Source organism: Myotis yumanensis, unplaced genomic scaffold (assembly GCF_028538775.1).
Source record: "Myotis yumanensis isolate MYYU_CA2020_CCGP unplaced genomic scaffold, mMyoYum1.0.hap1 SCAF_2, whole genome shotgun sequence".
Classification (NCBI taxonomy): Eukaryota; Metazoa; Chordata; class Mammalia; order Chiroptera; family Vespertilionidae; genus Myotis; species Myotis yumanensis.
Window position 1 is genome coordinate 76356072 of NW_027223753.1, and position 12298 is coordinate 76368369.

Consider the following 12298-nt stretch of genomic DNA (forward strand, 5'->3'; position numbering starts at 1 on the left):
ACAGTCCGATTGAAAACAGAGTCATTGGTAGCAGAGGTCAGTCAAGTTATACCAGCAGTCTAGGTATTAAGGAGAAAGTAAGAAATAAACATTAATATGAGTTGTGTTCTGGGTAACTCAAAAGTATTACCCATTAAATCCTCTCCATTTTAAACAGAAAATTGAGCCTCAGAAAAGTAACATGCTGACAGACACAAACAACTCGTTAAATGCTAAAGACAACATTATATCACTAACTTATGCTGTCTACATGAAGTATTGGCAACAGAAATAGAAAGTAAAGAACAGAAGTTCACAGAGAGACCTCATTTTCTATTAACCAGTAGATCTCAGATGTGTCATCTAATCTCTGCCTACCTCAGCTTCCTCATCTGAAAACTAAGGACACCTACAAAATTATTTCTTCCATATCTAAAATTGTTTCGTTGCATTACTAAGACTTAATTCGCCAGCCTTCCTACCCTAAACCTAACCTGCCAATGAACATCCCCATCAATTTCATCTTCAACTCAACTCTTGCTGTTAATTCTTACAATTGAATCAAATGCAATCTCTCCAATAAGTCCACTCAAGCCCAAACTCCTCAGTGAGAAGCCATCCCTAATTAACCCAACCATGGAGATCAGAAGCCTTCTGTGATATTGTGATAGAATAATATATGTATGGTCTTCACCCATGATAGAGTTCCTAAAACTCATAATTTCCTGAGTGACAGGAGCGACTAGAGCATTTTTTGTTATTCATAATAAGCCCCTTTCTGAATTTATGCTAATTAGTTTATGCTAAACATATGAGTTTATGCTAATGAGGACATTCTTGAAGGGTGGGTGTGGTGACCATAGGAGCCAATCATGTTTAGGAGCTTGGAACTTTCAGCCACACAGACCCTACCTCCAGAGAGGGGAGAGGGGCTGGACATTAAACTCAATCACCAAAGGGCAATGATTTAGTCAATCATGTCTATGTAATATAGCTTCCAGAAAAAAAAAATGATGGGGTTTGGAGAGCTTCCAAGTTGGTAAAAGCATTGGGGTGCTGGGAGAGTGGTGCACCCAGAGAGCATAGAAGCTCTGTATTCCTTCCACACACCCTGCCCTATGCAATTCTTCATTTGGATGTTCGTGACTTGTCTCTTTTATAATAAACCAGTAATAGTAAGTAAAGGGCTTTCCTAAGTTCTCTGAGCTATTCTAGCAAATTATCAAATCTAAGGAGGGGGTCATAGAAACCCGATTTATAATTGGTCTGTCAGAAGTATAGGTGACAATCTGGACTTGCGATTGCCCACTGAAGGTGTGGGCAGTCTTGTAAGACGGAGGCCTTAGCCTATGACAACTGCCCTAACTCTGGGTAGCTAGTGTAAGAACTGCTTAGTGTAGAAAATGTATACATTTGGTGTCAGAATTATTGTATTAAAAAACATAGTTAACCTTTACCTTCTATGATTTCCTATAGCAATTATATCTCTGCAAGCCATTTGGCAGCCTCCTGAGCACAATGTTATTTACTATTCATTGTTTTTTAACAGACTATTTTCTATAGCAGCTTTAGGTTTACAACGAAAATGAGCAGAAAATAAGAGTTCCCATACACCCCTTTCCCTCCAGCACACACACACAGCCCACCCATTATCAACATCGCTCACCAGAGTGGTATATTTGTTATAATCTGAATAAAACTGCTGTAAACATCTGTGTGCAGGTTTTTGTGTGGACATAAGTTTTCAACTTCTTTGGATAAATACCAAGGAGTATAACGGCTGGATCACATGGAAAGAGTATGTTTAGTTTTGTAAGAAACTGCCAAATGTTTTGTATTCCTAACAGCAATGAATGAGAGTCCCTGTTGCTCCACATTCTCGTCAGCACTTGGTGTTGTCAGTGTTTCAGAATTTGGCCATTCTAATATGTGGGCAGTGGTAGCTCATTGTTGTTTCAATTTACAACTGACTAATGGCATATATTTATCATCTTTTCATATGCTTATTCGCCATTTGTATATGTACTTTTGTGAAGTTTCTATTCAGGTTGTTAGCCCATTTTAAAAATCAGGTTGCTTATTTTGTTATTGAACATTAAAAGTTCTTGAATATTTTGGGTAAGAATACTTTATCAGATATGTCTTTTCAAAATATATTTCTCACAGTCTGTGACTTGTCTTCTCATTCTCTTAACAGTGTCTTTTGCACAGAAGTTTTTAATTTTAATGAAGTCTAGCTTATCAATTATTTCTTTCATGGATCATGCCTTGAGTGTTGGATCTAAAAAGTCACTGTGTAGATTTTCTCCTGTGTTACCTTCATTACCATTAACTACTTTAACAAATTACTGAGTGGATAGTATGTGCCTCCTACTCAAACGGAGGATAAATAAGGCAACAACATGCTCAGATACCCCGAAGCCCTCCTTTAACAAGCTGATCAAGCATAAAGCAGTGACTCTCAGTTGGAAGAGAGCAGAGACATCACAGCACCATAGAGCCAGGAATGATTCAAATCCTAACTCTGCCACTTACCAGCCATGTGGCCTGTGTCTCACATTTTTTATCTGAAAAATGAGAATGATATTTATATCACCTCACTTCACAGGACTTCTGTGAAGATAAAATGATTTAATGCATGTGAAGTGCTTAGCACAGTGCCTGTGACACTCTAAGTGCTCAATACATGATAGTACTTCTGAATTCTCCAAGAAAGAGTTGAGGTACAGTTTAAAGAAAACATTCAAATTACCACTGCTAAAAATCTGTGATCATGATATTTCATTTTATTTTGGAATTTCAAGAAAAGATTAAGTTATGGCCTCATTATCATATTCTGTGGTTATCAATCTCTTAATAAATCAAAGATTCAAAATTAATAAGCATTATTCACAGCATGTGGAAGGTAGCAGATAAATGCCAGCAGAAAAAAAAAATGTGGTTTTAAAAAATTTCAATTTGAGGAAAGTAATATATTTGGTTGTTGTTGTTTTTAAGTAAATTTCTCATTACAAGAAGATAGTTAAATTTAAGTGAGACCTTTAATTCATTTAACTTAATATTTCAATATCATATTATTAGTTTAATTTGTGCTAATCTAACCACGGAAAAAGAAGTTACAAATATTTATGAATTAAACTACAGAACTAAGAATGGCTTATTTCTCAGTGACACAAATAAAAATCTGTTTCAAAGAACATTGGCTGATGAAATAAGCAAAGAATAATTCTATTTTCTAGTGAAACTACAAAAATTACACTCTAGGAAACCAAAACACTAATTTGAAGGAATATATGCTCCCCTATGTTGTAGTGTTATTTACAATGGCCAAGATTTGGAAGTAGCCCAAGTGTCCATAAGTAGATGACTGAATAAAAGAGCTCTTGCACATAGAATACTACTCTGTATAAAAAAGAAGAAAATCTTACCCTTTGCAAAAGAATGGATGGACCTGGAGATTATTATACTAAGTGAAATAATCCAGCCAGAGAAAAGGCAACTATACATGATGTCACTTAAAAAGTAACAAACAAAAGAGAAACAGACCCATAGGCAGAGAACAGGCTGACAGCTACCAGAGAGGAGTGGGGAGGGGTGCTGGGTGAAAGGGGTGAAGGGATTAAGCAAAAGCAAAAAAAAGTTAAAAAATAACAACACATAGATACAGATAACAGTATGGTGATTACCAGAGGAAAAGGGGGTTGGAGGGATAGAAAAGGATAAAGGGGAGTTAAACAGAGATGTAAGGAGACTTGGCTTGGGGTGGTGAACATACGATATACAGATGATGTGTTATAGAATTATACACTTGAAACCTATAAAATTTTATTAACCAATGTCACCCCAATAAATTCAATTAAAAATAAAAATACAGAAAATAAAAGAACTATGAACTAACTCCCTGATAAGCTAATCAAATATATGCCTCTTTTATGGGATCAGTCAATGCATGAAGCAGTCGGGGACAAAATTTTATCTAAAACAAAAATTTTCACAAAGATGCTCAATAAATATTAACTAAGTAGTATTTTTATAAATATATACCTTGGATGCTGTAAAGCCTCAAAAATCATTGCAACACCTGCGATGAAGCAAGAGGAGACTGCTATGGTGGATGACTCTTTTTTATAATATGTCTAAGAAGAGAATAGTAAACTATAAAGAAATAGCTAAGAAGATGGAAACCATGGAAGATGGTGACTGGCCCTCCTTCTTGGAACAAGCTGAGAGGAACGGGGCGCATTGTCCATCCCCTGTCTCTGCACCCCGTCCAAGTTAACCTCTGTCAGGCAGTTTTATATACAAAATATACCTCTGCTTATCTTTCTTTCAAGAATTACCTTTAATTGTTTCCTCCACAACTTCTACTACACGATCTATCTGTTGAACCTAGAAAGAAAACAAACTGTTAGACAAGGACCTTACCCAAAGAAGAAATATTAATTTGTTTATCCTTCCACTTGAGTCAATGTTACACATTTTCTAAGCCCAGGAATGCAGGTTTTATTTAATTAATGCATTTGACAGTATTATAAAAAATATTCTATATTGAGATTTTGTTATAATAAAATATGAAATTATCACTCTCCTGTCCTCTAATGACAATTAAAGAAATCATACTACATTTAAATAAACTTCCTGGAGTTGTTAGAAGAGCTTATCAACATAAACTCAAAAAGTCCTGAGATATAAACTAAAGTTTAATTAAAACATGTCTCTTCACACAGAGCTTCAAAAACAATGACAACCTACACAAAAGGGCATGCTGATATTAAGAGGATCGACCCCAAATTCTCTGTTTTATTAGTTTAACACTGAAACCCCTTTTAATGAATTTCTATCCTGTGCTGGATACTGTGCTCAAGCCCATAGACTACAAAGTCAAATAATAACAGCTCCTGCCCTAGACATGAGTGACTAAGAAAGATTTCCCAGGGCATCAGGAGATCACAGAGGAAAGGTAATAAAATCTGATTGAGTGACCCAGGAATGCTTCTTGAGGATAAGCAGGATTAGATTAGAAGAGGCCCACTAGGGAAACTGAGTTAGAGTGGCTGGAGTTTAGACAGAAAATGGAAAAAGCAAAGATTGTAGTCCAAGAAGCTAAAGGAATAGAGAAAGTTAACTTAGATCATAAGTGATATCCAGTTAATTGTTTTATTGCAAAAGAAATTTGTTCACTGAATAAATTCAAACAAAACAGAAATATAAAGCAGAAATAAAGTAACCTATAACATCCTCCATGCTCCATTTCCACTCCTCAGATGAATCACTCATAATTATCTGATGAGTAGATACCAAGACATTTCCAAATGCTAAACATTTATATACAGGGCAGATAAGAGTTAATTATTGTATTATTATTTATTAATTATTATATTACTTTCCATATGAATAGACCTGTCCTTGATTTGTCTTACATCTGCCTCACCCTTTATACAGTAGCCCCCTTTATCCATGAGATATATGTTCCAAGACCACCCCCAATGGGTACCTGAAATCAAAGATAGTAACAAATTCCATATATATTGTCTTCTCCTATACACATATACCTATAATAACGTTTAAATTATAAATTAGAGACAGTAAGAGATTAACAACAATAACCAATAATAAGTGGCTAGAGGGTGGGTGGCATATACAGCATGAATACTAGGGACAAAGGGATGATTCACATCCCAGGAGGGCACAGAGTAGAACAGCGCAGGATGGCATGAGATTTATTCAAGAACCACACAATTTACAACTTAAGAGTTGCTTATTTCTGGAAATTTCTATTTAATGTTCAGTGTTTAACCATAGGTAACTGAAACTGCAGAAAGCAAAACCATGCATAAAGGGGTCTAATCTATAATAATAAAAGCATAATATGCTAATTAGACCGGATGTCCTTCTGGACACCTTCCGGACGAAGCCGTAGCTGCAAGGGAAGCCTGGGTACCAGGTGCCTGCTGGTGGCCAGACGGAAGCCTGGGTCCTGGGTGCTGGAGGAAAGACAGTGCCGGCAGCCAGGGTAAGGAAGGCCTACTCTTTTTTTTCTTTTTTAAATATATTTTTATTGATTTTTTACAGAGAGGAAGGGAGAGAGATAGAGAGTTAGAAACATCAATGAGAGAGAAACATTGATCAGCTGCCTCCTGCACATCTCCTACTGGGGATGTGCCTGCAACCCAGGCACATGCCCTTGACCGGAATCGAACCTGGGACCTTTCAGTCCACAGGCCGACGCTCTATCCACTGAGCCAAACCAGTTTCAGCAGGAAGGCCTACTCTTGCAAGAATTTCATGCATCGGGCCTCTAGTATAATTATCCTATATAATAAAAGCCTAATATGCTAAGTGTCCGACCGTTCGCTATGACGCACACTGACCACCAAGGGGTGGATGCTCAACACAGGAGCTGCCCCCTGGTGGTCAGTGCGCTCCCACAGGGGGAGCGCAGCTCAGCCAGAAGCCACAGTTCATGGCTGGTGAGCGCAGCAGCGGTGGTGGGAGCCTCTCCCACCTCCATGGTAGCCCTAAGGATGTCCAACTGACGGACATTCCCCGAGTTCTCCCGGACTGCAATAGGGTGCAGGCCAGGTTTAGGGACCCCACATCCCGCTCCCCCTGAGTGCATGAATTTCGTGATCCAGGCCTCTAGTATTCTATAGTTTTTTCTTCTTTTTTTTTAGTTATGAGACATAGATATATGACATATAAAGTAGACCTGTCCTTGATTTGTTTTCTATACATCATCAGTATATAGGCCTACTTCATTCATTTTACTAGCTCCCAGAGTCTCCTGTATAGATATACCATAACAAACATTAATCTCATTGCATTAATGGGCCTTTATGTTATTTCTAATTTTCCCTATACAATAATGCTGCAATGACCTCAACTGAGACCCAAAAAATAACCTTTAAAAAAAAAACTTTACTAAAAATGCAATGGCAAATCTCTTTAAAATATTCCTTTGCCTTAGTGCAGCGGTTCTCAACCTATGGGTCACGACCCCTTTGGCGGTCGAACGACCTTTTCACAGGGGTCGCTAAGACCATCCCTGCATATCAGATATTTACATTACGATTCATAACAGTATCAGCAGATCCTCAAATGGTTAAACGTAAAGTTATCATATGATCCAGTAATTCCAATCCTAGATACACATCCAAGAGAAATGAAAACATATTTCCACACAAAAACTTGTAGACAAATGTTCATAGCAGTATTATTCCTAACAGCAACAACCAAAAGTCCCATCAACTGACAGATACAAGTGGTATATAAATACAATGAAATATCATTAAACCATAAAAGAGAAAGAAGTATTAATATATGCTAAAATATTATGGTAAATAAAAGAAGCCAGACTAAAAAAGTCAAATATTAAGTTATTCTATGTATATGAAATGGCCAGAATAGAAAAATCTTCAGAAACAAAGATTAGTAATTGCCTATGGATAGGTGGTGAAAGAAATGGGAGAAACTGCTAAGGAGTACAGAGTTTCCTTTGGAGTGATGGAATATATTCTAGAATTGATGGTGGTGACTGTGACTGTACTAACAAACACTGAATTAAGCATTTTAAATGGTAAAATTGTATGGTGTGTGAATTATATTACCAAAAAGCCAAAAAGCTGTTATTTACCAAAAAAGTGTTGAGGGTAGTCTAATGTTGTAATGTAAAGGTCATGAAACTCAATGGAAAACTAAGGAAATGTTCCAAATCAAAGAAGTCTAAAGAGACCTGACAGCTGAATGCAGCTTTGGATCTGGATTCTTTTCCTATTAAGGATATTATTGGGACAACTGCAAGATATGAATATAGTCCCTCCCTCCTTTTCTCTAAGCATGTACTTCTCAGGTGAGGATACAAAAGAAAAAGAATCAGAAAAATGTGTATATATAAAAAGAGAATTACCAAATTTGTTAAAATTAACATTTGGGGAATCTGAATAATGAGTAGTATATGGTAATTATTTTTGCAGCTTTTCTGTGAATATAAAATTACGTCAAAATAAAAAAAGTTTTTAAGTGAAATACATGTGCATGTCTAACAGAGATTGTCTTTCACTCGGATGGTCTCATAGAATTTGCATGAATGTATACAGCTCAAAATATAACCTCTGATTTATACCAGTAAAAGTAATTGATTACATTTGCCTTTGTGGCAGAAAAATAAATACTGGCCACACATGATTATTTAATCACTGGGTGATATGAGGAAACTCTAAAACAGTGGTTCTCAACCTTCCTAATGCCACGACCCTTTAATATAGTTCCTCATGTCGTGGTGAGCCCCTACCATAAAATTATTTTCGTTGCTACTTCATAACTGTAATTTTGCTACTGTGATGAATCGTAATGTAAATATCTGATATGCAGGATGTATTTTCATTGTTACAAATTGAACATAATTAAAGCATAGTGATTAATCACAAAAACAATAAGTAATTATATATGTGTTTTCCAATGGTCTTAGGCGACCCCTGTGAAAGAGTCGTTCGACCCCCAAAGGGGTCGCGACCCACAGATTGAGAACTGCTGCTCTAAAACTTTAAAAATAAGGGTCTACCAAATTTGAAGCAAAATATTTTAAAGTATTTGATTACAAACAAGCATTCTCTGAAAATATTGTGTTATTTCCATTTTTGTAAGGATGAAATTGGAGGAATGGATGATAGGGAGGAAAAAAAGAAGGGGAGACAGAAAAGACAGAGAAGAGTGGGAGTTAAATGGAAAAGGGAGAAGTTAGGAACCAAAATAAAAAGCATGGGATAAGAGACAAGTAGAGAAGATAAAACAATCATGAGAGAAAGAATAAACTCCAGATTCACATATAGTAAAGAAGAATACATTGAATACTTTCTGGGAATAAAAGAAAAGCTGTTCTTAATTAATACTATAAATTGTAGTCCTCAATGCACAAGAGCTTAGTCTCTGGCATATAATTCAAATAAAATAAATAAAACAGTATCTTGTGTCCTCCAGGCACTTAGTTATAAATATACAGAAAAAAAAGACACACAGTATGTTCTATTACTGACTCCATATGTTCTCCACAATGAAAAAAGGAGTTGGTGAATAAACAATTCATGAATAATATTAATGAGTCATTCTGCTGTAGAACTTTTAAAAGAAATCCATAAAAATATTTTATTCAGCTATTATGAACCATTCCACATTTATAACTAAACATATATTGAAGAAACAAACCTATAGAAAGTCATCTAAAGCAAATAAAGGTGCTATTCAGAAATTCCCTATTGTTTAGAGCAGTGCTATCAAAAAGAATTTTCTACGGTGATGGAAATGATTATATGCTGTGTGTTGTCCAACATGGTAGCCACACTGACTGGGTATTTGAAATGTGGCTACTGTGACTAAGGCACTAAATTTTAACTTTAATTAATTTAAATAGTCATGTGTGGCTGACAACCACACTGGAAAGTGGAGCTCTGGAGTATGGCTAAATTGACCCCCAGTTTGTGGTAATTTGTTATGGCAGCCCTAGGAAGTAATACATATCCTAAGAACAATTTTGCCATGTTGGCTAAAAAAAAGGTCAGTCAGGAAGCAAACTGATACTATTCTGCAGAGGTTCTTAGTATACTAGTATAATTGAAGTATCTTTTTGTCTGAACAACCAGTAGCTAGATAAGTTGATGACTGGTAATAACACAGTGATAGCTAACATTTCTTAAGCAATTACTATGTCCTAGGCTCTGTGATAACACAACACATGCACTTTCTCATTAACCCTCAGAACATTCCTAGGCTAACCATTACCATACTCCTGAGGCTTAGGGAACTGAAGTGCAGGAATATCCAACACAATTCTTGCCTAGTAGATCTCATCCAGGAATGGCACATACGTGACACATTTCATGAATCTCCCTTTTCCTATATACATGAAGGCCATTACTAAACAAGCACGGAATGCTAGCCAGTGAACCTGGACTTTCAAGAGACCCAGGCAACAACTATTCCCCCAAACTCTCCCCGACACATCACTACTGGCATGCATGCATTCCCTTGACAAATATCTATTAACCACCAACTGTTCTAGGAATTGGGGATAGAATGATGAAAAATACCACATCCATGCTTCAAAGAACTTATATTTTAATCATGGAGACAAACATGTAAATAACTGAAAATGTTCATATCCTATCATGACAGAGGCTATGAAGAAAAAAAATAAATTTTAAAAAAGGAAAAAAAAAAGTCTGGGAGTGGCAGGAGGTGGAGAGAGCAATTTTGCAATAGTGGTCCAGGTAAACCTCGGAGTAGGTAGCATTAATCCTGGGACCGGGACCCTAAGACAGAAGCATCAACATGTACCTCCAGGGGGAAGAACACATAAAAGAGAAATGATGGGAAGTGAGGTGCAGAATGTAAGGAGATGGAGTCAAACAATTAAGGGAAGATATCAGGGGTGGGCAAAAGTAGGTTTTAGTTGTATGTAAAACACAGACTTTATTCTTGTATAATTGATTCTTGTATTATATTGTTTTTCATATGAACAACTGCAGACCTACTTTTGCCCACCCCCTGTATATGAGACCTTGTAGTTCATGCTATGCATTTTAGATTTTATTCTACTAACAAAAGGAAGTCACCAGAGGGTTAAAGAACAATCTTAACAGCATTGCTGTGGCTAATCCTATGGAAAATGTGCAGAGACTACTCTTTATCCACATTTCTCTGTTCCCTGATGTGAGTCTTTTTATACTTACCTGAATCGGGTTGGGGTTTTACTATCCCTTGATTGTATCCCAAGACATCTCAAATCCTTCCACAAGTAAGAGTATATCTACATTAAATATACACATAAACCTAGATGCAAAGGAACTTTCTCATTAGCTCTCTTAATTTTGATTGTATATAAATAACTTAGGGCAACCTGACATCATTCAAATTAGGAAGTATCAGATCAAAACTTTAAAACTACTAACCTTTAACAAAAAAGTTTATTTTTCTATAAGAACAATACACATAAAGAGCCTTTTCTATCATGTGTTTTTCAAATTTTTCACTTTTACAATAATGAAAGATTGATCCAATAATCAGCATCTAACAGGTTAAAGTTCAGTACTGGCATCTCCATAAAAATATTTTTCTCTCTAAAAATTTCTCTCCAAAAACTTTTCTCCAAGCTGTTAAGAAAAATCCTTACCTCTAAAAATGATATTTACTAGTATTGGAAGAGAGCTCAATTTCCACATCTCTTCAATTTGGGGAAATCCATAGCAGTCACCAAACTAACAATATCTTTAACTCTACTAGATGAAAAGATTTCCTGAATTCACAAGTCTGTGAACAATTTGCTAATGAGCTAAACAAAAGAGCACTTGATACTATGCTACATGGGGTTTAACTCTTTGAACATAACTTTCTCATCTCCTTTCATCTTCTTTCATCTCTTCTCTGAGAAAAATTCTTCCCCAATAGTAGAAACAGCCCTTTCATCAAAAATTACATGACAGTACATTCCACACATGGCTAAAAGCATATTTTCTATCTGAATGGTACCAGTGAGTGACTAACACTTAGTAAGAGATAAAAATTACTAATTGAAAGATGAGGCCAGGCTAGATGATGCCAGCAAAATGAGTATCAGTACCAGAAATTTCTTTCTCATAAATCCAATTAAAATACTTATAAAACTTTCTATAGTGCGAAAAAAATATTTAAACATTTATAAGAAAATTCAACATGCTAAACTCAATTATATAGAGAAACAATATTTGGAACATCAGAATATTATCATATTACATAATAGAGCATGTTATAAAGTAAAAAGTTATTTTTGAAGTGATACTAAAGTTAAAAACAGTAATATTAGAACTAAAACAGAAATATACATGAGAGATATAAAACATCCTATATAATAAAGGCTAATATGCAAATCGACCAAACAGCAGAACACCAGTCTCTATGATGCGCACTGACCACCAGGGGGCAGACACTCAATGCAGGAGCTGCCCCTGGTGGTCAGTGCATTCCCACAGGAGGAGCACAGTTCAGCCAGAAGTTGGGCTCACGGCTAGCAAGTGCAGCGGCAGTGGTGGGAGCCTCGGACATCCTCCAAGGGCTCCTGGACTGCGAGAGGGCACAGGCCAGGCAGAGGGACCCCCCCACCACCACCACCACCAGTGCACGAATTTCATGCACCGGGCCTCTAGTCAACTAATAAGCACGCTATATGTAGCAGGCAGAATAATGTTCAGACATCCTAACCTCAGAAATAGTGAATATGTTACCTGACATGGCAAATGGATTTTTCAGGTGTAACTAAGAACCTGGAGACGATGAGATCAGCCTAGATTAT

General features: G+C 36.4%; 1 protein-coding gene across 4 annotated transcripts in view; it reads right to left on the reverse strand.

Annotated features, from left to right (window-relative positions):
* Nucleotides 1–12298, reverse strand: part of CDKAL1 (CDK5 regulatory subunit associated protein 1 like 1) — a 643254-nt gene that overhangs the window by 448672 nt on the left and 182284 nt on the right. For all 4 annotated transcript variants that reach the window (XM_070405653.1, XM_070405651.1, XM_070405652.1 and 1 more), the window contains one exon: nt 4320–4368. In XM_070405653.1, coding sequence (XP_070261754.1) covers nt 4320–4368 — 49 coding nt within the window. The remainder of the gene's footprint in view (nt 1–4319; nt 4369–12298) is intronic.